General features: G+C 65.7%; 3 protein-coding genes and 1 non-coding gene across 5 annotated transcripts; 2 read left to right on the top strand and 2 right to left on the bottom strand.

The window, feature by feature from the left end:
• Positions 1 to 4: 4 nt before the first annotated feature.
• On the top strand, positions 5 to 5,228 carry EIF2B4 (eukaryotic translation initiation factor 2B subunit delta). Of its 2 annotated transcripts, none has more exons than XM_050978615.1 (13): positions 5 to 88; positions 169 to 212; positions 288 to 426; positions 769 to 978; positions 1,170 to 1,252; positions 1,452 to 1,543; positions 1,883 to 1,997; positions 2,261 to 2,337; positions 2,526 to 2,628; positions 2,822 to 2,949; positions 3,576 to 3,756; positions 4,592 to 4,772; positions 4,988 to 5,228. In XM_050978615.1, the coding sequence occupies exons 1-13, from the start codon at positions 73 to 75 to the stop codon at positions 5,185 to 5,187; spliced, it is 1,569 nt and encodes a 522-aa protein (XP_050834572.1). In that variant the 5' UTR covers positions 5 to 72; the 3' UTR covers positions 5,188 to 5,228. The 2 variants fall into 2 exon arrangements, with proteins under 2 accessions (XP_050834572.1, XP_050834571.1); XM_050978614.1 differs by having other exon boundaries at positions 58 to 94.
• Positions 5,229 to 6,866: 1,638 nt separating this feature from the next.
• On the bottom strand, positions 6,867 to 7,030 carry LOC115485017 (U1 spliceosomal RNA). The gene has a single exon (XR_003945762.2). It is a non-coding gene; the product is annotated as a U1 spliceosomal RNA (small nuclear RNA).
• A 273-nt stretch (positions 7,031 to 7,303) lies between these two features.
• GTF3C2 (general transcription factor IIIC subunit 2) lies at positions 7,304 to 17,032 on the top strand. The gene is made up of 18 exons (XM_009099894.4): positions 7,304 to 7,527; positions 7,631 to 7,946; positions 8,716 to 9,004; positions 9,395 to 9,489; positions 9,793 to 9,870; positions 10,099 to 10,197; positions 10,699 to 10,926; positions 11,145 to 11,256; positions 11,342 to 11,459; positions 13,536 to 13,567; positions 13,759 to 13,888; positions 14,390 to 14,534; positions 14,788 to 14,949; positions 15,373 to 15,460; positions 15,568 to 15,696; positions 15,858 to 15,989; positions 16,182 to 16,289; positions 16,399 to 17,032. The coding sequence occupies exons 1-18, from the start codon at positions 7,395 to 7,397 to the stop codon at positions 16,600 to 16,602; spliced, it is 2,598 nt and encodes an 865-aa protein (XP_009098142.3). The 5' UTR covers positions 7,304 to 7,394; the 3' UTR covers positions 16,603 to 17,032.
• Positions 17,033 to 17,628: 596 nt separating this feature from the next.
• On the bottom strand, positions 17,629 to 20,979 carry SLC30A3 (solute carrier family 30 member 3). The gene is made up of 9 exons (XM_050978538.1): positions 20,663 to 20,979; positions 19,756 to 20,361; positions 19,582 to 19,652; positions 19,366 to 19,512; positions 19,135 to 19,288; positions 18,513 to 18,717; positions 18,296 to 18,401; positions 17,849 to 17,983; positions 17,629 to 17,771 (listed from the first exon to the last, which is right to left on the bottom strand). Exons 1-9 carry the CDS (start codon positions 20,977 to 20,979, stop codon positions 17,629 to 17,631), a joined length of 1,884 nt encoding a protein of 627 aa, XP_050834495.1.
• Positions 20,980 to 22,352: the final 1,373 nt, after the last annotated feature.

Here is a 22,352-nt window from a genome sequence, read left to right as displayed (position 1 = left end):
TCACGGAGAGGAGCGGACGTGCGCGGGTCACGTGGCGCCGCCTGGCCGGCAGGGGGCGCTGAGGGCGGCGCCATGGCGGAGCGGGAGGGTGAGTGTGAGTGCGGCACCGGGACCCCGGGACCGGCACCGGGACGAGACCCGGCCGCGCTCACGCTGCCGTCATTCTAGGTGGGAACCCCGAGGGAGCTGCGTCAGTGGCGGCGGGACCGCAGGTGAGCGGGGCCGGGGCTGGTGTGAGGCCGGGCTGGGGAGCGGGGCCGGGGCCGCCTGACGGTGTGTGCCCACAGGCGCCGGAGCTCTCCCGGGAGGAGAAGCTGCAGCTGCGGAAGGAGAAGAAGCAGCAGAAGAAGAAGAAGAGGAGCGAGAAGGGGCCGTCGGCCGAGCCCGCGGAGCTGGGTGCGCCCCCCGAAGCGGGGCAGCCGCGGGGTGAGCGCCGCCGTCCCCGCGGAGCCCCGAGCAGGGCAGCACCGGGCCGGGCCCGCGGCTGTCCCGGCTGGCAGCGCCCGGAGCCGGCCGTGTCTTCCAGCGGGACCCCTGGGGCGTAGCCGGCCCTCGGACAGCCGCGTTGCCGTGGGGACTGCAGTACAGGGAGCCCAGTCCCCTGTCCCGGGAGCGCGGGGCTGCCCCGGCGTGCCGAGTCAGCTGCGCCGTGCGAGGGCCCGGAGCCCCTTGAGGGCCCCGAGGGCTCTCCCTGCCGCGGGCTGCCCCTTGCACTGGGCTGCATCTCCCGGCGAGACTGGGCACAGACTCCCCATTCCTCCCCTGCAGCAGCTGCTCAGCCCACATCCCCCCCAGCCTCGGCTGATGGCCCCGGTGACGGCGAGAAACCCGCAGCTGGCAAGAGCAAGGCGGAGCTGCGAGCCGAGCGCCGGGCTAAGCAGGAGGCTGAGCGGGCCCAGAAGCAGGCACGGAAGGCAGAGCTGAGCCAGGCAGCCACGACGGCCAAGCCCCGGCAGAGCCCCACCGAGCCGCAGTCCAGTAAGGCTGTCAGCACCACGGGGGGCAGAGGGTGGCTGAGCAGGATGGGAGGGTCTGGTGTGGGCTCAGGCAGGGGATGCCCGTGTGATCCATCCTTGCTCTGGGTTCTTCCTGTCCCTGGGTGCTGCCCTGCCTTCCCACATTTGGGGGTGCACCAAAACAGCTTGGCCTCATCCCAGCTGTCCTTGCAGTGGTAAAGCGGCTGCCAGAGCATGTGCAGGTGGATGACCCTGCTGCCCAGAGGAAACTGGCCAAGAAGCTGGAGAGGCAGCAGGTAGGAGGAGGACTGGGTGACAGGCTGCACACCTGGGGTATCTGTGCTGCAGAGGGCCTGGGGAGCCACATGGTGGGACCAGGGCCTGCTCTCTGAAGGGCAGAGGGGAACTTTGCATGCCCTGAGCAAGTGCTGGGTGTGACTGGTGGCCCTGGCATGAGCAGAGCACTGGGTGAGCCATCACCACACTCGGCTGCAGGTACCTCTGAGGCAGGACTATGGCACCAAGGTCAACCTGTTCTCCCACCTCCACCAGTACAGCCGGAAGAAGCCACTGACGCAGCAGATGAGGTACAGGGCCTCCCCAGCCCAAGGCTCTGCTTTGGCTGGCCTGGCTGCAGAATGGCTCTGGAGGAGGGGTGTCATAGTCCTGCATGTGGGAAACACCTGATGGAGTGGTGGGGGACGTTTTGCTTGCTTTGGGGAGTGGCAGTAGGGGCCTCCCTATATCTTTCCTGTGGGGAGAGTGCAGGGCCACAGGAGAAGGGGCTGTGGGGTGAGCCTGGCTCCTCAGGTTACTGCCAGCCCCCTTCCTGGGCCGTCCCTTGCGTCGTTGTGTTGGGGCTGTTAAGTGGGTTGAGTGTTTTGGGCTGCAGAGGTGCTGACGGCTCCTCGCACTGGTCCCTGCAGCATCCCCTCCACAGTGATCCACCCAGCAGTGGTGCGCCTCGGCCTGCAGTACTCGCAGGGCATCATCAACGGCTCCAACGCCCGCTGCATCGCGCTGCTCGAGGTCTTCAAGCAGGTACCTGAGCAGCTGCCTGGCAGCAGGAGTGTGTTCTGTACCCTGACTGCTGAGGCTGTGCCTGTGGTCAGTCATCCTCAGCCTCTTCCTTTGGGTCGTGCCACGGCAGGGTCCTTTTGTGGCCCTGCCACTGCTGGTTTGAGTGCCTGGAGCACTCTTTGCCCCTCCAGGCAGCGTGTCAGGCTGTGCAGGATGTGTGTGCCCCGAGTGCAGCCTGTCAGGCGGGGTGCCCTGAGATCATACTCCCTTTTTACTTGTCCCAGCTGATCCGGGATTACTCCACTCCCCCCAATGAGGAGCTGTCACGGGACTTGGTGGCCAAGCTGAAGCCACACATCAGGTGAGGGCTCCCAATGCCAGAGCAGAGGGACCAAAGCTCCACAGAGTGTGGTCCATTGTTCACATCTCTGGGTTGGTGTCCGCACAAACTTTGGCTGACTTTCCTAGGCTTCTGCCTTCCTGCCCACCCTTCCTCTCCCTGTCTTGGCCCTCCAGGCTGCTTTGGAGCTAAGCCCATTTCTTCTGCAGTTTCCTGAACCAGTGCCGGCCTCTCTCAGCCAGCATGGGCAATGCCATCAAGTTCCTCAAGAAGGAGATATCATGCCTGCCTGACACCCTGAGAGAGGATGAGGTGAGTGGCCTTGCTCAGTGGCGGGCTCCAGGCCCTGGGTGAAGGAGCTGAGCAGGGATGGGATGCAGACACAGAACAGTGCTGCAGTGGAACTGAAAGCTTGTTACTAGGGGGAAGAGCCTGATCCCCACCCCTGGCTCAAATCAGGGAGCTGCTGAGAGACAGGAAGTCTGTATGTGAGGTCTCTCCCCAGGCAAAGGAGAAGCTCCAGGATGTGATTGACAAATACCTGCGAGAAAAGATTGTCCTGGCAGCTGAGGCCATCTCAAGGTCTGCCTTTGAGAAGATCAATGACCACGACGTGATACTGGTGTATGGATGGTGAGCACAGAGCACAGGCAGCTGATCCCATTGGTGGGAGGAGGGAATGGATCAGCGTGGGAGGTGAGGCTGTGCTGCTCCTGCACAGGGCTCAGCACTGTCCTACCTGGTACCAAGTTGGATTCCAGGAACCCCAGAGCCACAGCTCCCTCCACCTAGGGCACTTACAGAACAGCCAGTGTTGTTCACTGGATTTTAAACAAACTCCAACAAAGTCAAATGTCGGGAAGCAAAAATATGAAAGTGTGCATCCCAAGAAGTAGAGGTGGGGAAAAGAACCAGAGATTGCTGCAGCAGGAGTCCAGGTGTGCTATGTGTGCTGGGCAGAGCAAGGAGCAGGGGCAGGAGGCCAACGCAGGCTGGGAGTGTTGTGAGAGGGAAGCTGGGAGAGGGTGTGGAGTGGCAGAGTGCCTTGTGCTGGTCTCAGACAGGGAGGTCAGTGCTGCTTCCAGGGAGGGCTGAGACCTTTCCCAGGGTGTGTCCTGGTGCAAAGACAGGGAGCCGTGCCCTGGGAGCCATCGTGGCAGGAGGGCTCTGGAGGGGCAGCACTCGCCAGGGTGAGGGTGGCTATTGGCGCGGTGGGAGCCTGCTCTGAGGGAGGGCAGCTCCTGACGGGCGCCCCGCAGCTCCTCGCTGGTGAACCGGACGCTGTGCGACGCGCACGCCAAGCAGGGCCGCGCGTTCCGCGTGATCGTGGTGGACAGCCGGCCGCGCCTGGAGGGCCGCCAGACGCTGCGCCGCCTGGTCCGCCGCGGCATCCACTGCACCTACGTCATGATCAACGCCATCTCCTACGTGCTGCCCGAGGTGAGGCTGCGCCACCTCGGCTGGGCCGGGGAGGGGGCGTTTGGCAGGGTCCCCGGGACAAGGTCAGAGATGGGAATCTGCTCCAAGTTCTCAGAAGGCTGATTTGTTGTATGTCACCAACATGTTTTATGAAAAATCCTTTCCTTAGGACTTTTCCTCCTGAGAGGCTGAGAGGCCTCTGGAACAAAATGTAAACAATTATTATCTGCTGCTGTGGAATGCAACAGGTGGATCTGGGATTGGTCTCATTTGGTTGTTTCTAATTAATGGCCAATCACAGTCCAGCTGTCCAGACTGTCTCGGTCAGAGACAAACCTTTGTTATTCATTCCTTTTCTATTCTTAGCCAGCCTTCTGCTGAAATCCTTTCTTCAATTCTTTTAGTATTGTTTTAATATAATATATATCATAAAATAATAAATCAAGCCTTCTGAAACATGGAGTCAAGATTCTCGTCACTTCCCTCATCCTAAGACCCCTGCGAACGTCGTCACAATTACGGTATTACATTACATTACATTGTGCTATACTAAAGCTATACTAAAGAAAGAGAAAGGATACATCAGAAGGCATAACAAGAATGAATAATAAAAACCCGTGACTCCTCAGAGCCTCGACACAGCTGGACCATGATTGGTCATTAATTTAAAACATTCACATGCTGGATGAACAATCTCCAAATCACATTCCAAAGCAGCAAAACAGGGAGAAGCTGAAGCTTGCCAGTTTCCCAGGAGAAGAAATGCTGGCAAAGGGATTTTTCAGAAAATCTCGTGGTGACAAGGGAGGCTGCAGTGTGACCAAAGGTGCTGACAGAGCCTGTGTTTCCCTGACAGGTCTCCAAGGTGCTGCTGGGAGCGCACGCGCTGCTGGCCAACGGCTCTGTCATGTCCCGCGTGGGGACCTCGCAGATCGCGCTGGTCTCCAAAGCCCACAACGTGCCCGTCCTCGTCTGCTGCGAGACCTACAAGTTCTGCGAGCGGGTGCAGACAGATTCTTTTGTCTCCAACGAGCTGGGTACGGCTTCTGTTCCCTTCCTCCCACCTGGGACCTTCTCTCCCAGTCCCTGCCGGACCATGACAGGCTGCTCGGCCCTGCTATCCCTCCTCCTGGGCAAGGGGTCACTTGCAGGCAGGGGCACGTGGCAGGCAGGGGTGGTGTGTGCTGCTCCAGGGGCAGGATGGAGAGGTGCTGTCCCTCCCCGGACCCTGATTGCTTCCCGCTCTCTGCAGATGACCCTGATGACCTGATTGTGCTTCGGAAGGGCCAGGCCCAGCTTGGGGGCTGGGCAGAGAACAAGTCCCTACGCCTTCTTAACCTGGTCTATGATGTGACGCCCCCAGACCTGGTGGATTTGGTGATCACAGACTTGGGCATGATCCCCTGCACCTCAGTGCCTGTGGTCCTGCGTGTGAAGAATGTGGATCAGTAGGTGGAGCAGCTGCATGGACACTAATAAACCAGGCCCCAGTACTCTGTGTGTGCCATCTGTGGTGTGGCAGAGCCCTGGCACCCATGTCATCCACATCCCTGCTGGCACAGCTCTGCACCTTCCTCGGGGCCTCTCCTCCTACTCCATGCTGCAGCATAGATGGGTCTTCCCTGTCCCTAGGCCCTTCCTGTGGGGAAACGATGACAGTGTGGTGATGGCCCCTGGCTTACTGTCCTGGGAGATTTGGTGGCACTCGGGCTGTGCTTCTGGCAGACCCACGAGCTGGGCTGGTGCGGGAGAGCCCCGGTCCTTCTGGCCCTGGCCGCTGGAACCAGCCCCGGAGAGGGCCCTTCCCCCGCGGGGCCGGCCGGTCGGCGGGCGGTGCCCGGGGCGGGGAAGCGGGACCGGCGGTTCCCTGGCGTCCGGGCGGCACCGGCACCGGCGCGCGGCTCCCGAACCGCCGGGGGCGCGGCCTGCCACCGGGGGCGTGGCCATGTAAATCGCACCGCTGCGCTAGCAGGGGCGGGGGGCGATGCGGAGTCCTCACGGGGCGTGTCCATGCAAATGAGGTCCCACCGCGCAGCCTGACGGGACACAGCCCGTTTAGAGACGCCGCTGCCCTCTCGTATGCGGGCCGGGCTTGCGGGAGCTGCGGGCTCACAGCGCCGGCAAGAAACTAATACCGGGTGGGTCGCTGCACCCCGGGTGTGCCGTCCCCTGAGACATCAGCACATGCAGCGAGATTTGCACCAAATGCTGCATAACTTGTGGTAGGGGAGAGTGCGCTGGTATTCTCCCTGACTTCGTTGTTCGGAGGGAGGGTTGAACTCAGGACGAGCTACAGGTAGCGGGCACACGTTGTTTGTTGGTATTCGCCGCCGGGATCGTTTGCAGACGCAGCAGCAGTGTTGCATGCACGACTCCACGGGGCCTCTCCGCCTGCTCCCTGCCCCATCTCCGTCTGTTCGGAAGCGGCCGAGCCGAGCCTCTCCAGGCTCCGGCCCGCGGGTCCAGAAGCGCCTCAGGCCCTACTGCGCGCTCGGTGGGACGGCAAGACTCGGTGTCCCGGTCAGCCCTCCGACCTCGTGGGAGGGACGGACAGGTGGTGAGACTTCATCCCACTCGGGGTGCGTCAAATTCTCTCTCTCTGTAAGTCCGGCTGAGCTCGCGGACTCGGTCGGGTGTGACCCAGACAGTCCCACCGAGCAGCACCCTGTGCCCAGCGAGGACCCCTTTCACCAGGGTGTTTCCCTGCTCCTGCAGACACGGCAGGAGGGATCATCCCGGCTTCAAGGGCAGCAGTCCATGGGCCGGCCCCCTCTAGGGATCTGTTGGCCAATTACTGCAGGGAATGGGGATAAGTGTCCTGGGCACCGGCACGGCCTGTTCGGAGAGCGTGCCCTGCGATGCCCCTGAACCCTCAGCTATCCTCGAACCGCACACCGAGAGCACGACCGGACTGCCCTCGCTGCTTTCCCGCCCTGCTGGGGAATCCCAGAGATCCCGTGGCTCCCGTGTCCCTGGCCCCATCCCCGGGGCAGCGCCGGGGGTTCACTGCCCTGCCACCGACACCAGGGCGCGCAACGACCGCAGCTCAAGTCCCGCTGGAAATCGAGGAAAACAGCGGGAAGGGAACCTGCGCCCGAAAAACACTCAAATCTGTCGTTAACCACTGAGACCAGGGGAGAGCGCGAACGCAGTCCCCCACTACCACAAATTATGCAGTCGAGTTTCCCGCATTTGGGGAAATCGCAGGGGTCAGCACACCCGGAGTGCAAGGGATGAGCCTCGCCCTGGGAAAACCACCTGCTTGATCATGGTGTCTCCCCTGCCAGGTAAGTATGCTTGATTACAGCCCCCGCCCGGCTGCCTTGTCCGACAAACGCCCTCAACGCACACGGCCAGCCCTGGCCCGGCTTTGCTCCCACCTAGCCCCACGCTAAGGTCTGGCCCGCGTGGTCCGGCACGGCTCGGTCCGCGCCAAGCCAGCGGACAGCCCAGGACAGTGCGGGCTTGGTGCGGGGTGAGACCCGGCATGCCGCGCGGCAAGACAAAATTTGCGTGGACACGCCCCGTGAGGTCCGGCTCATGGCCCGCCCACCCCTCACTCGTCGCGTCCTTGTGACGTAGTCGATTTGGCCATCCCCGGTTCCGGTTCGGTTCTGGCGGCGCGGCCCGCACCGGGGCGGCGGCTCTGGGAGCCCCCGATGGCGTCAAGAGCCGCCCGTGGGCCGCCGTGCCGGAAGCGGAGTGTCCGGGAGCGGCCGGGACGACGATCGGGTTCTGCCGGGAGGAGTCGGAGCCGTAGTGGGGAGAGGGAGGGTGAACAGAGAGCGCTCCGTATGTACCGGGGGCGGACGGAGCGAGGCGGGGGTGCGAGGTGGTGCTGTCGTGCCGAGGGGCCTTGCTGCGTGCTGGCGCTAATTGCGGTGTTTTGGAGCAGGGGAGGAGCTGCCGGCCGGAGGTCTGGACGGTGAGGATGGAGGAGCCCCTGCGAAGTCCCCGAGGAAACCGGGGCGGCCCCGAGCCGGTCCCGACGGCGCGGCGGAGGGGCGCGGCGAGAGCTCTGCCAACGGGGCAGTAGCGGCCCCGCGGGCTGCCGGGCGGCGCGGCAGGAAGGGCAAGGCCGAGGTGCTGCTGGTGGAGCTGTCCCGGGCCCCGGAGCCCCTCCGGGGGGAAAAGGCGCTGGGCAGCAGCGAGGACGGGAACGGCCCGGACACCCCGCGGGGCGGGCGGCCCAAGAGGAGGGCGGCCAAAGTGTAAGCGGGGGTGGCAGGTGGGGCCCGCGGACACCTGTGCTCTAGAGAAGCGTGAGAGAGCAGGGAGTGTTCAGCCTGGATAAGAAAAGGCTCCAGGGAGACCTTAGAGCCTCTTCAAGGGGCACCAAAAAAGTTGGGGAGGGTTAGGCCTGTAGGGACAGAACACAGGGAATGGCTTCCCACTGCGAGGGTTAGATGGGATTTTGGGAAGAAATCCCTCCCTGTGAGGGTGCTGAGGCCTTGGCACAGGTTGTCCAGAGGAGCTGTGGCTGCCCCGTCCCTGGAACTGTTCAAGGCCAGGTTGGATGGGCCTTGGAGCAGCCTGGCCTAGTGGACGGTGCCCTGGCCCATGGCAAGGGGTTGGAACTGGATGAGCTTTAGGGTGTCTCCCAATTCCAACCGTTCCCTGATTCCATGATCCAAGGATCTGTGTCCCCAGAGGGTCTCAGTGTCTGTCCTGTAGGACTTTGTCCCCTGCTGGTGGGATGTACTGATTCCTCACAGACCAATCCTTTCCCACTTTAGGGAATGTGTTTGGATCCAGGAGCCCCTGGCAGGGCACAGCAGCTGCCTGTGGCAGGAGGAATTTCCTTGCTTCCTGACAGAGCAGGAGGAATTATTGGTGGCAGCAAGGCGAGCTCCAGGGAGTTCAGGGTGGGGGAGGCAGAGCTGGAGCAGGCTCACTGCCCGGAGCCTGGAGGGAGGGAGGGAGGCAGGGCTGGCCCCTGTGCCTGCCGTGCTGACCTGCAGGCGCTGCCCTGGCTTGCAGGGCTCTGCTGTACCTGCAGGAGCTGGCGGAGGAGCTGATGCCGGCGTGCCAGCCCCCTGCTCCCGCCAAGGAGCCCGAGCACGGCCAGGGGAAGCGCCGGAGGAGGAGGAGGAGGGAGGAGGACACGGACAGCGACGACCCCGCACGGGATGCGGACTTTGTGCCCTCGCAGGAGGTGCTGCAGGCGGAGGAGGAGGAGGAGGAGGGCAGCGACACGCTGTGCAGCGAGGCATCGGAGCCAGAGCTGGAGGCACCTCGAGGGCACGGCGGGAGGACAGCGACCACGGGGGTGAGGGCAGGGGCTGGTGCTCTGCCTGGGTCCCTGTTTGTGTCCCAGCGCCCGCAGCTCCAGATGGCCCTGCTGTCCCACAGGGTCCCTGCTGCCAGGGCAGGACGGCTGGGACTGGGTGGCACATGGGGAGGCACAAGGGCAGTGGCAGCCCCGGGTGGTGGGAGCAGGGACAGGCTCTGGGAGAGGGAGCAGGGGGAGGTGGAGGCAGGTCCTGAAGGGGTCCTGGCCTCCTGGGAGCTCCCACGGGGGGGCTGTGTGTCTTCAGCCTAGTGTGGCATGCTGACAGTGGCTGGGGAGAGCTCTGTTCTCGGGGGCTGTGGTGGTTCCTTTTGGGACAGGTGGTGCCCCAGGGCTCAGGGCTTGCTCTGAGTCTGCTCTTGTGCCCAGAGATCCAAGCCCCAGTGCCGAGGCCTTGCCCCCAATGGCTTCCACAACTCCATCATGGCCCCAGTGGAGAAGAGCTCCAGCCTTACCTGCAGCCTGTGAGTGGAAACTCGGGGTGCTCGAGGCTCAGGGGGGCTGCAGGGAGCAGTGGGTGTGTCCTGGTGCCAGCCCTGGCTCAGATGCAGGGGCGAAGCAGCACATGCCTCGGGAATGTCAGTGTTCTGCTGGGTGGGACACACTTGGGTTGGGAGGGCTGCCAAGGGCAGGGGCTGTGCTGCACGCGGGGAGGCTGTGCCTCAGCATGCAGGGAGGGGTGCTGCTCGTGCCTGGGGAGGGGCTGTGAGGAGGGGTGCAGGGCATGCCAGTGCAGGGCCATGGCTGAGGTCTGGCATGCCCTGCAGGCGGGAGCAGAAGCACTCGCAGTGGGAGTTCCCTGACTGGATCCCCGTGGCACACAGGTGGACGTGTCTCTCTGACAGGTACCCTGGGAGCAGGGTCAAAGGAAAAGTGGCTGGGGTGAGCAAGAGGATGGGTGGCCTGTGCTCCCCGACCCCTCTGTGTGTGGGCTTTGGGGGTCTCTTGGATTTGGCTGTGGAGCAACATGGCCAGCAGAGCCTGTGTGGGGGCTGGGATGGTGCTGGGGCACGGGGCTGTGCTGGGGTGGCTGGGGAGGGGTGGGAGACCTGCTCTCACTTGTGCCTGCACAGCGAGGCTGCCCCGTACCTGCCAGCAGAGGAGAAGTCTCCCCTCTTCTCCATCCAGCGCGAGGGCATCAAGGACGATGGGGCCTTGTACAGGTTGAACAGGTGTGTGATGGGGTGTCCCCAGGCCAGCAGGCTGCTTGTGGCCTGTCAGGGTGTCCCCAGTCCCAGCAGGCTGTTTGTGGCCTGTCAGGGTGTCCCCAGTCCCAGCAGGCTGTTTGTGGCCTGTCAGGGTGTCCCCAGTCCCAGCAGGCTGCTTGTGGCCTGTCAGGGTGTCCCCAGTCCCAGCAGGCTGCTTGTGGCCTGTCAGGGTGTCCCCAGTCCCAGCAGGCTGTTTGTGGCCTGTCAGGGTGTCCCCAGTCCCAGCAGGCTGCTTGTGGCCTGTCAGGGTGTCCCCAGTCCCAGCAGGCTGCTTGTGGCCTGTCAGGGTGTCCCCGGGCTAGGCAGGATGGTTGGTGGCTGTCAGGGTGTCCCCAGGCCTGTCTGGGACCAGGGGTGAGCCCATGGCTGCTCCCATGGGTTGGGCAGCCAGCCCATACCATGCCCTGGGGTGCCACCAGCCCCTGGCCCAGCTCTCAGAAGCCTTCACCCCTGTCCCCCCCCCAGGTTCAGCTCTCTGCAGCCCCACCCAGAGCGCCTGGATGTCTCTTTCTTCGTGGGTGGCCCGGTGTGGGCCCTGGCGTGGTGCCCGACCCCGGAGGGCTCCGCAGCGCCGCAGTACGTGGCCTTGTCCTGCCACAGGAGCATGGGGGAGACACACAGCGTGTCTGGGCTTCACTCAGGCCCTGCCCTCCTGCAGCTCTGGGACCTCGGCACGCTGCAGACGGAGCAGGGGTGAGTGGCCAGGCCTGGGGCTGGGCCCTGCCTCGATCTTGTGTCCCTCCATGGCTGCGTGGGTGGTGAGGCTTGTCCTCTCCCAGAGCCACCAGCCGCAGCCTGAGCCCCGAGGAGGCTGTGCTGCTGGCCAGCTCTGCTAGTGCTGTACCCTGGAGTGTATCAGAGCTGCTGGGCACCAGCTGCCATGTTACTCATGGCCAAACTCATGCCCACAGCTCTCCCAACAAGGCCAGGCTGGCCTATGCCATCGCTGCTGACTATGGCTGTGTGTGGGACATGAAGTTCTGCCCCAGTGGTGCCTGGGAGCCACCCACTGCAGCCCGGATGGTGAGTGCTGCTCAGGGGCTGCCCTTGGGCTCCCCGAGGGTGCTGGGAGGTGACCCCATGTCTGAGCCTGTCTGTCCATCCCCAGCACCCAGAGATGAGCCGGCTGGGCCTGCTGGCCGCTGCCTTCTCGGATGGCAGGGTGGTGGTGTACGCCCTGCCGCACCCCGAGGCCCTGCACCACGCCAAGACAACCCAGGTAAAAGGTAGGAAGAGCCACACTGCCGAGCAGGGGCGTCCTGGCCCTCCTGCACCCGTGCCAGGGTGGGACTGCCAGCCCCGGGCTGGGCACCTCTGCCCATGGGGGCCTGCTGTGCTGGGGAGCTGCCAGCAGGGCTGTGCCCCCCAGGAGCTGCACGGTGGGCAAGTGAGCTCACCTGATCCCCTGGGATCCTGCTGCCCCCAGCCTGGCATCTGCCACTGGGATAGTGTGGGATCCCAGGCTTCTTTTTGGTGCTGAGGGCCTGCTTTGAGTACCCTTGTGCCCAGAGATCCAAGCCCCAGTGCCAAAGCCTTGCTTCCAACGGCTTCCACAATTCCATTGTGGAATTTCATGGGAGGAGGGCTCCAGCCTTACCCGCAGCCTGTGTGAGAGGAGGCCACGTGCAGAGTGCTGCTCTGGCAGCCTGGCTGGGGTGTAGCTCCCGGGCAGCCCCGGGAGCTGGGCACTGCCAGGGGGCTCTCAGAGTGACACTGTGGCCACAGCGGGGTGCAGGGTGTGGCAGTGCAGCCACAAAACGTGTCCCCAGCCCTTCTCCATCTCCTTGCTGCCAGAGCTGCTGCCTCCAGTCTGCTCTGTGTGTTAAGACAGGGAGTGCTGGGCCAGCTCAGGCTAATGGTGCCTGTAATGACTGTGCCAGGCTGAGCGGGATTGATGGCTGGCACGTGCTGGCTGTGGGCACCCAGCCGTGGCCAGCACGCAGCACTGCCCCTCTGGCAGTGGGGAACGGCTCCCTGTGCCCCCCCGTGCTGGCTGTGGGCACCCAGCTGTGGCCAGCACACAGCACTGCCCCTCTGGCTCCCTGTGCCCCCCCTGCCCCCCCAGTGCTGGCTGTGGGCACCCAGCCGTGGCCAGCACGCAGCACTGCCCCTCTGGCAGTGGGGAATGGCTCCCTGTGCCCCCCCGTGCTGGCTGTGGGCACCCAGCCGTGGCCAGCACACAGCACTGCCCCTCTGGCTCCCTGTGCCCCCCCTGCCCCCCCAGTGCTGGCTGTGGGCACCCAGCCGTGGCCAGCACGCAGCACTGCCCCTCTGGCAGTGGGGAATGGCTCCCTGTGCCCCCCCTGCCCCCCCCGTGCTGGCTGTGCCTGCGTTGCTGCGGGTGCCAGGCGCTGCTGCAGCCCCTGGGCACGTCGTGAAGGGCCCCCCCATCACTGGCTGCGGCTGAGCACACGGTCCTCGTGCTCAGGGCTGGGCTGGAGCTGCTCTCCAGCCACAGCAGCAGCGCCAGGCTGTGCTGACAGGCCCTGCTGGGAGCTCCCAAGCTGTGCTGGCTGTCCCTGGGGCACGGGGACATGCATCCCTGTGCTGTCCCTGGGGCACTGGGGACACACATCTCTGTGTTCCTGCCTGGCAGAGCTGGGGCTGGTCTCCCTACTGCATCCTGGCTGTCACAGCTGTGCCCAGGAAGATGCACAGCTCCTCCATGTCTCCCCCCATGCTCCAGGCTGTGACATGCCTGTCTGGTGCTCACTGTGCTGGAGGACAGCCCCACACTGGGGGTCAGGGATCCCAGGCCTGATGGATGTGGGACAGGTCCCCACAGCACTCTGGTTGTGGGGGAGGATTCTCTGGTAGACAGAGCTGGTGCGTGGCGGTCCTGTGGCTATCCTGCCCTGAGCTGTTGGGTGCAGCCTGCCCTCCCCAGGCGTGCTGCCTGGCTGCTCCAGTCCTGTCAGCCATGGAGCAGACACCCTGCACAGCTGCTCTCTGCCTCCCTGGCGTGGTCAGAGTCCCTGGAGTGGCCCCTGTGTGTCACTGTGTCACCTCAGCTTCGGTGCTGGCCATGGTGGGGCAGGAGCCCACCATCTCTGCCTGTGGCATGTTTCAGGGGCTACTGCCTCCAGCACACAGGCAGGCCTGGCTCCTAGGGCTCCTGTGCCACCAGTTTGCTCCTCCCTGTGCTTCAGCTCCTGCTGTGCTGGGGACACTGCTCTGGGGAATGGCGGGACAGGGGCTGGGAGCCCTGGCCAGGGCCATGAGGAGCTGCAATCCAGGCTCCAGGCAGGGAGCTCCCAGGACAGCCAAAGCCTGCCCTGACCCCCTTCTGTGCTCTCTTCTAGATGGGTCCCTCCACAAGCACCTTATCTGCAAGGTCAGTGTTCCCCGCCATGGTGATCCCTGCCAGGTTCCCCCAGCGTGCAGGTGGCAGAGCCTGGGCAGCCGAGGCACCTGCAGAGTGTTGGAGGGGCAGAGCAGTGCCATGCCCCACCCCAGGCATCCCACTCTTGGGGCACGGATGGCACCGTGCAGGGCTGTGACCCAGGGCTCTCCTTTGGCCCCCAGGTGCAGTGCATTGCCACACTTCAGGTGGGCTCCGTCCAGGCAGGTAATGCATCTGAGTGTGGACAGTGCTTCAGTCTCTCCTGGATGCCTTCCAAGCCCCACCATCACCTGGCAGCAGGGTTTTATGATGGTGAGTCTCTTTCTGTGCCCTGTGGCAGCACCCAGGGAGCAGCCCTCACCCTGGCAGAGCCACTGGAGCCTCAGCTGGTGCTGGAACCTCTGCCCAGCCCTGGCTCAGGGCAAGGCTTCTCTGGGCTGGCTGTTGTCATTCTGACATACCTCCAGGCTGGTTGCTGGTTGTGCCTGTCTGTGGCTCTGGGCTTGCCCACATCTGTTGAACTTGCCTGGGTGGAATTTTCTGCTAGGCTTGCAGTGATCCACAGCTCTGTGCTATGTTGCCAGGACCTGATACCACACTGTCTGCTTAGAGCCCTAGCTCCTGCCTGGCCCCCATGTCCCGTGGCCCTGCCTGTGCTGCTGCTGTGTCCTGCCTCTGTCCTGTCCCACTCTCAGCCCCCAGCCCTGGCTGCTGTGCTCTGCAGCTCCCACAGCCCTGCCTGTGATGCTGCTGGTCCCCTGCTGAAGCACCCGTGCCACTGGCAGTGCCTCATGGACACAAGTCTTTCCACAGGCACTGTGGCAGTGTGGAACCTGCTCACCAAGTCCCTGCTGCAGTGCGTGCCCCAGCCGGACGCCTCCCTCAAGCTCTACCCTTTCCGGTGCTTTCTAGCCCATGACCAGGCAGTCCGGAGCATTGAGTGGTGCAAGGCTGACAGGTGAGGGCAGGAGCAGCCACAGAGGCTGCCAGGACAGGAGCCTCCTCCTGCAGAAGAAGCTCCTTTGTCAAGAAGGGCTTGGGGGGCCCTGGTGCCAATGGTCCCTGGCCCTCTGCAGCACCAGAGAGGTTGGGTTGTGCTTTCCAGGGTGAGGGCAGTTGAGCCACTGCAAGGCTGGGGCCACCTGCCCCGTGGTGGGCCAGGGCACGGCTCCGTGCCGGGCTCTCAGTGCTGCCTTTCTGCTGCTTCTCAGCAACTTCCTGGTGACGGTGGGCAGCGACCGCAAGATCAAGTTCTGGGACCTGCGGCGGCTCTACGAGCCCATCAACAGCATCAAGCGGTTCCTGAGCACCGAGGTGGCCTGGCTGCTGCCCTACAATGGCATCACTGTGGCCCAGGACAACTGCTATGCCCCGTGAGTGCTGGGGGCCAGTCCTGCTGCCAGGGCTGGTCCAGCTTCCCTGGGGTCCCTCTGGCTTCCCCCTCCCTGGGACTGTCCAGCTGTGCCATGGCAAGGGCAGGCTCTGCTCGTTTTGTGTCACACTGCAGAAGCAAAGCATGGCATCCCCTCTGCCATGCCACCCTGAGGCAGAGGTAGGGTTGGCCAGGGGCCTGGGCAACAGGTGTGCCGCTAAAGGGTTTTGGGAACTCAGTGACTTCTTGGCCTCTGGGAGCTGCCTTGTCTCTGCTTGCTGTGGACTCTGTGCCATTTTGCTAGAGCAGGAACACCCCCCTCACCCTGGGCCAGTTCTGTGGGAACGTGGGCTGTGCTTGGCTCTCACATCCCTGGTGACAGCAGTCAGGCATCCCAGGCCTCATTCTGTGCCTTCCACCACAGGTACGGGCTCTGTGGGATCCACTACATCGACGCTGGGTACCTGGGCTTCAAGGCCTATTTTGTGGCCCCTCGCAAGGGCACCGTGTGGGTAAGGGCCAGTGCAGGGCCACTCTGTGCCAGTGGCCGGTTCAGAGCCAGCTGGGGCCCAGGGCTGGTGGTGGGAACCCTGTGCCCTCCAGCCCTCTGTCCCTGCAGAGCATCTCTGGCTCGGACTGGTTGAACACGGTGGCTGCGGGTGACATCACCGGCGAGCTGGTGGCAGCGGTGCTGCCTGACCTGGCTGTCAACCCCCTCAACATCAAGCGCTCTTCGGACCGCAGATTTGTAAGAGACCATGGCGCTCGGGGGCCCAGCCCAGCACACAGGGCCAGGGGACCACAGGAAAAGTGTCTCGGGCCCCCATCCCACCGGAGCCTGGTGGTGCCTGTCTGCAGAGGAGCAGCAGGATCTGTGTCTCCCTGCCCTGAGCCACCTCTCCCCCACAGCCCGTGTACAAAGCTGACCTGCTGCCGTGCAGCCCCGACGGGCCCGAGAGCAGCGAGCAGGCCCTGCCCAGGACCCATCACTACAGCGAGATGGCAGCCAGGAGCTACCTCCGCTTCCAGGACACGGACCTGGTAGGAGAGGACGGGGCAGCCGGGTCCGACCCCGAGCAGGGCTGGTGGGGCTGTGGCTGGGCAGGGGGCGGCAGGCCCGGGAGGTGCTGCTGGGGCCTCGGGGCAGCCCCTTAGTTGGGCAGGGCTGAGGTCGTGGTGCGTGTGCTGCTCCTGCCCCGGGCCCGCAGCCCAAGGTGGTGCCACCGCTTCCAGCGCAGCTTCCAGAACTTGCCGAGCCGGGAGCCCATGCGCCGCATGCACGTGCAGGAGCTGAAGGCAGAGCTCAGCCTCGACCGCCTGCAGCTGGAGGCCCTCCACAAGGTGAGGGGGCCGTGTGAGCCCCAGCCTAGCGCTCAGATGGCTCTGCTCCGCTCTGGGGCCGAGTCCCAGCACCCCGGCCCCGTCCCTCAGGAGCTGCTCTCTCCCACAGGTGCGCTTCAGCCCCAACCTGGACTCGCAGGGCTGGCTGGTGTCAGGCGGGCAGGCGGGCATTGTGCGGGCACACTGCCTGGCAGGGCTGGCCTCCGTGGGCCACCAGCTGCTCCCAGAGTGCCAGGCCCGCTTCAGCTTCCTCTATGGGGACACACCCCGCAGCCCTGCCCCCCCTGAGCACTCCCTGCTGCCAAGGGAGTAGGGCGTCAGTGCCTCACGCTGCTGCCATGTGCTCGCCCTGGGCAGGGCTTGGGGCTGGGCCAGCTGTGCTGGCATGGGGCTGTGGGCCCTCTTGGTGCTGCTTTCCTGATGGGTGTCTGCTGCAGGGGGAACAGCTGGTCCCAGCCATTCCCTGGGATGCTCTGGGCACTTGTCCTCGTGCTCTGGGCCTGGAAGGGTCTGTCTGCACCGTTTGGTCTGAGCTGGGCAGGGGTGGTGGGACCTGGCGTGGCCAGGGCTGAGCTGTGGGTGTGACCCTGTGGAAGCCCCGTGGGCTGGGCTCCACCAGCGGTGGAGCTGTGCTTGTGCTCGCCTCCATCCCCAGTGAGTGCCCGAGGGTGGGGAGGGAGCCGTGGAGTCGCTCACATTGAGCTCGTGTTCAGCTGTGCAGAATAAACGTGGTTGGTTTTGTATGGCTGTGGTGGTACTGGCACCAAGGCAGGGGTGGCTGTGGCTGTAGGGGCCCACCCCCAACTCCACCATTTCCCTCCCCACGCCTCTCTGTCTGCTGCACTGCTGCTGCTGCTCCAACACATTTATTGGCAGCGCTGGCACCGCTGCTGGCACAGATGGACAGATGGACACCAGGGGCACAGGCACAACTCAGCAGAGGGAATGGGTCAGGGCCAGGCACAGGAGGATTCAGACAGAGCCCAGGCAGCAGCGTGGGGGGCTGGGGCCAAGGCCAGGTCTGAGGTCCCCCATGGGGGATGTCTCTTCCTGCCAGGACAGACAGGCTCCCTGGGACCAGGTGGTGGGGCAGGATTCTGCCTCCTCAGGAGCTGTGACACAGCAAGGAGTAAAAGATTCCAGGGAGCCCCTGTGCTCCACAGGGCAGGCCATGTGTCCATCCCCCCAGGACACCTCACTGGAGTCCCTGTCCCACCGCAGGGCTCTGCAGCAGTGGGGTGGGTAGAGGAGGGGATGGGATCTCAAGCACTGCCCTGCTCTAGCACAAGGAGCTGGGGCCAGGGCCACATCTGGCCCAACATAGCAGTGGGTGGGGGTCTCAGGTTCGGGGGTCCTGACAGTGGGGACAGCCTGCTGACTCCTCCTGGTGCTGCTCCACCTGTACCGTGCACAAGGCAAAGCCAAACCTCTGGAGCCGGGCAGTGACCTCCTGCAGCACCATCTCAGCGTCAGCGCCGGCATCTAGGACAGCAGGGCTGGGGCTCGTTCCCGGCGTGGCCAGTGGGAGCCCCCGGCCGTGCCCCGTGCAGGTCACTCACCCACGGCCACGTGCGCCGACACGGCGGCGTGGCTCAGTGTCAGCGCCCAGAGGTGCAGGTCGTGGACGCCCCGCACGCCGCGAGCCCCCAGCAGCGCCTCCTTCACCGCGTCGAACTCCAGCCCCCGCGGAGCCCCTGCCAGCACCCCCTGGTCACCCCAGGCCACCCTCGGCCCCCAGACACAGCACCCGCCTGGCTGAGGGCTCCCAGTGGAAGCCACCGGGGCTGGGGCTTCCCCAGGGGAGCCAGGATGGGCATGGTGGCTTTGGGGTGAGACAGTTCTCACCTTGGGGCCAATGCACCTGGCTGCGGTGGAGAGGAGGAACTGGGGGCTTTCAGGTGGGGCAGGGGAGGCACAGAAGAGGCAAGGGTAAAGTGCTGTGGCAGATGAAGCTCCAGGAGCTCCTGTACCCACCCTGTGCCTGTGGTCTCTCACCCAGTGCTCACCTTCCATGAGGACCCTAAAGACATCTCTGAGGATGGTGATGGTGGAGCCAAGGACGAAGACCGAGAAGAAGAGGGTGCTGATGGGGTCTGCAATCTTGCACTGGGGCTGCAGAGAGCAGGGTCTCTGTGAGGCTGGGGGCAGAGCCCACGTGGCACCCTGCGTGGCACCGGGAGAGCTGCTCCCACGGGCAGCACTGGGGCGGCCCAGCCCAGGCACCTTGAAGTAGATGATGGTGGCAGCCACGAGGACGCTGACGCTCTGCAGCAAGTCACCCACCACGTGGACAAAGGCTGCCCGCACGCTGGTGCTGCCGGGCAGGGGGCTGTGGCTGGGCTGGCAGGACACAGAGCTCTCCAGCTGCTCGTAGGCCCCTGTGCCATGGCCATGGCCAGCAGGGGACTGGTGCAGGATGTAGGCCATGCTGGAAAGAACAGGGCTGGCTCAGTGCCATGCTGACAGGCATGGGGGCCCTGCTTGGGCAAAGGGGGCACAGGTTGTCACAGCTGGTTCTGGGGACAGTGGGAGGAGTAGGGCTGGAGGTGCAGCAGGGCTGGAAGGTGTGCAGGAGCAGAGCAGGGGTTTGGTCCTGGGGCTCATGACAGGGCTTGGGAGGCACTGCTTGGGGGACCAGGGAATGTGGGGAGTGGGGATGTAGGCACACGGACTGGAAGCCTTGAGCATGTGGGGACAGGGAAGTGGGGTGGCAGTGCCTGGGGACACAAGGCTGGTGCACAGGGACATAAAGTGACCTGGGGGCACAGTTGGGGTTCCAGCAGCACAGGGGGGCAGCACTCAGCTGATGGGGCACAGGGACCACGAGTGCTCACGTGGGACGTACACCAGATTGACGCCAACGGCGCAGGCGGACGTGGCCAGCATGGCTCGCGCCTCAATCTCGTAGTCATTGCTGATGATGCGGGCGGCTGCCAGGTAGACCAGGGCCGCGGTCACAACCCAGATAGAGAGGACAGAGGCCAGCGCACCCAGTGTCTCTGTGGAATGAGACCCATCAGCACCGATCCGGCCGTGGGGGTCCGTGGAGTCCGCAGGGCCGTGCCCCTCAGCTCACCTGAGCGGTGCCAGCCAAAGGTCATGGTCTTGGTGGGCGGGCGGTTGGAGACCCAGAGGGAGAAGAGGCTGACGGACATGCTGCCCACGTCCGTCAGCAGGTGGGCTGCATCCGTCATGATGGCCAGGCTGTGTGCCAGGTAGCCACCTGCGGGCACAGAGCAGCTGGCACCCTGCGCCGCGCCGGCCTCCCCGCGCCCCGGCCCGCTGCTGTTACCTATCACCTCCCCGACCATGAAGAGGCAGCAGACGGCGCAGGCGACGCTCAGCTGCCGGCGGGCCTGGAGCCTGCCCTGCCCGGGACTGGGGGTCGGGGGGCTGCAGCGGCAGCGCGGATCTGGAGCCGGGGGGGCCGCCGGTGCTGAGGGGTCTGGAGAGCCTGTGAAGAGACTGGGGGCGGGGGTCACTGCCGGCAACGCCGGCCTGGGGGCTCCTGCCCGGACCCCCCGAGGGTCCTGCTGCTGACCGCTGGTGTGCGGCCAGGCAATCGGTGGGGCACCGGCGGAACCCCCCCAGCGGGACGAGCAGCCACGGGATCGGCGGCAGCAGCAGGAGGCCGTGCCTCGGAGCTCCCGCCGGAACGGTAGACGGGACTGGTGCGGGTGCCCGCGGGAAGGTGCGGGTGGGAGCAAGGTGTTGCGCCCGCGGCCAGGCTGCGGGACGGGCCAGCGGTGCGGAGACGTGGGGCGTGGGGAAGGGGCGGCGGGGGCCGAGGTCCCGGTGCGTGGGGCAGCAGTGCGGGAGCGGGGACGTGCAGCCCACCGGGATGGGGGCTAACGGATGAACGGTACCTGTGTGGGCGGGTGATGGATGGATGGTACCGGTGTGCGTGGGTGACGTTTGGGCGCCGATAGGTGCGGGACGGACACCCGAGGGGGGAGCAAGGCCGGCGCACGGCGGGGCTGGTTCCGCTTGAGCGGAGGTGCCGGCGGCGGGGTGAACGTGCCGGTGGCGGGGTGACGGTGCAAGCGGCGGACGGTCAGGGCTGGCGCGGGGACTGCGGAGGTGCCGGTGTCCGCTCGGATGGATGAAGGCACGGGGGCGGGCGGAGAGGGACGTGCCGGGGGTGCCGGTGTCGGGGGTGGGGGGTGGGAGCTGCGCGGCGCGCGACGTGCCGGGGGCTTGCGGGTGCCGGAGGAGCCGAGGGTGATGGGGGCGATGGAGGTGCCGGGGATGATGGGCGAGAGGGTGCGGGAGGACCGAGGGTTGCAGATGCGGGAGATAATGGAGGTGACGGTGCGAGGAATTGCCGGGGAGCCTCGGAGGTGATGGGGTACCGCGGGTGGTGGTGCCAGGGCTATGGAGGTGCCGGTGATGGAGGTGCTAGCGCCGGTAATGGGGTCGTCGGGACAGTGGTGTGCCGGTGCTGATGGAAGTGCCGGTGGTGGTCGGAGTGTAGGGGTGCCGGTAATGGAAGTGCCGTCGGTGCCGGAGGCGCCGGTGATGGAGTTGTGCTGGCGGTGGTGGGGATGCCGGGGCGATGGGTGCCGGGGATGGGATGCCGGGGTGATGGGTGCCGGTGCCGGCGGTACCTCTTGAGGCGCAGGCTGCCGTCGGCGCGGCCGCCCCGCGGGCTGACCAGGCGGGAGCTCTCGGTGCCGGTCGGGGGCTCCATCCCGGGAGCGAGCGGCACCGCGGGCACCGGCACCGCCGAGCCCCGCCCCTGCCGTGACTCCGCCCCCCCGCCGCCGGGCCCCGCCCCCACGCGGGTGGCGGGGCGGTCCCGCCCCGGTGCCGCCGCTCCGGGCTCGGGGCGGGGGCGGCCCGGCGGGTGCGGGCGCTGCGGACCGGTGGATCTCCGGGACAATACAGCGGAGCTGCGTGTAAGGGGCGCTGCTGTCGCGGGAGAAGCTCTTCGGGGGCAGGACTCAGCCGCACCTCTTGTCCCCCGGCAGGTGATGACACAACTGATCCTGGAAGCCGTCTGTGCACGGGAAGGACAGGAGCGGAGCTGGAGAGAAGCCGGCACGGCGCGGATCGTGCCTGACCGCGGGGATCACCTGCCGCGGTGCCATGCCGGAGCCGGTGCACCAGGGGAGCGCAGGGGACAGCGTCTCCCGGGCTGCAGGAAGGCTTTTGGCGCTGCTCCCCGGCCATCCTGCGAGAGAAGCGCTGGGAGCGCGGGCTGGCTGCGCCGGCAGGGGCTGCATGGCCGAGCCCAGACCAGGGCGTTCAGCGCCCAGGAACTACCAGCGTACCCAGGGGTTAGTGCTGAGTCCGGCCCTGGCTGTCCCCGCCTTTAGGGACCTGGAGGCCAGGCAGAGCATCTTCGGAGCCGCGACAGATGACACCGACCGTGCTGCTCCGTGATGCGGAGAGGCTCAGGAGGGGCTGCGGAGACGGGGCACAGGATCCTGGGGAGGGTCAGCACGGGGCAGGGCCGGGTCCTGACCGGGCAGGAACAACCTCAGGATGGGCAGGGGCAGCCGGCTGGGAAGCAGCTCCGCACAAAAGGCTCCAGGGGTCCTGGGAGACACCCAGCAGACCGTGACCCAACAACGCACCCTTGGCGAGTCCTGGACACCACCCCGAGGCGCCGGGCCCAGCGCTGGGTGCCCAGGACACGAGGGACAGGGACAGGCTGGGGACAGCCCGAGCAGCCGGTGATGCTGCAGGGCCGGAACGGCTCTGCCGGGGTGAAGCTGAGGGAGCTGCGGCTGCTGAGCCCGGGGCAGAGCGGGCCCGGGGATCCCCGGTGTGGCGCCCGCGGGGGGGGCTCCGCGGGTGAGCCCCGGTGTGGCGCCCGCGGGGGGGGCTCCGCGGGTGAGCCCCGGTGTGGCGCCCGCGGGGGGGGCTCCGCGGGTGAGCCCCGGTGTGGCGCCCCCGGGGGGGGCTCCGCGGGTGAGCCCCGGTGTGGCGCCCGCGGGGGGGGCTCCGTGGGTGAGCCCCGCGCTGCCGGGACGCCCGGGGCGGGACCTCGGTAAGGGGCGGGGCCTCAGCCAGGTCAGAGCCCCGGTCGGGGGCGGGGCATCTTTCAGGGGCGGAGCT

The sequence above is a fragment of the Serinus canaria genome, chromosome 10 (assembly GCF_022539315.1).
Source record: "Serinus canaria isolate serCan28SL12 chromosome 10, serCan2020, whole genome shotgun sequence".
Classification (NCBI taxonomy): domain Eukaryota; kingdom Metazoa; phylum Chordata; class Aves; order Passeriformes; family Fringillidae; genus Serinus; species Serinus canaria.
The sequence above is the reverse complement of the archived record's forward strand: the minus strand, read 5'-3'. Positions and strand labels throughout refer to the sequence as shown.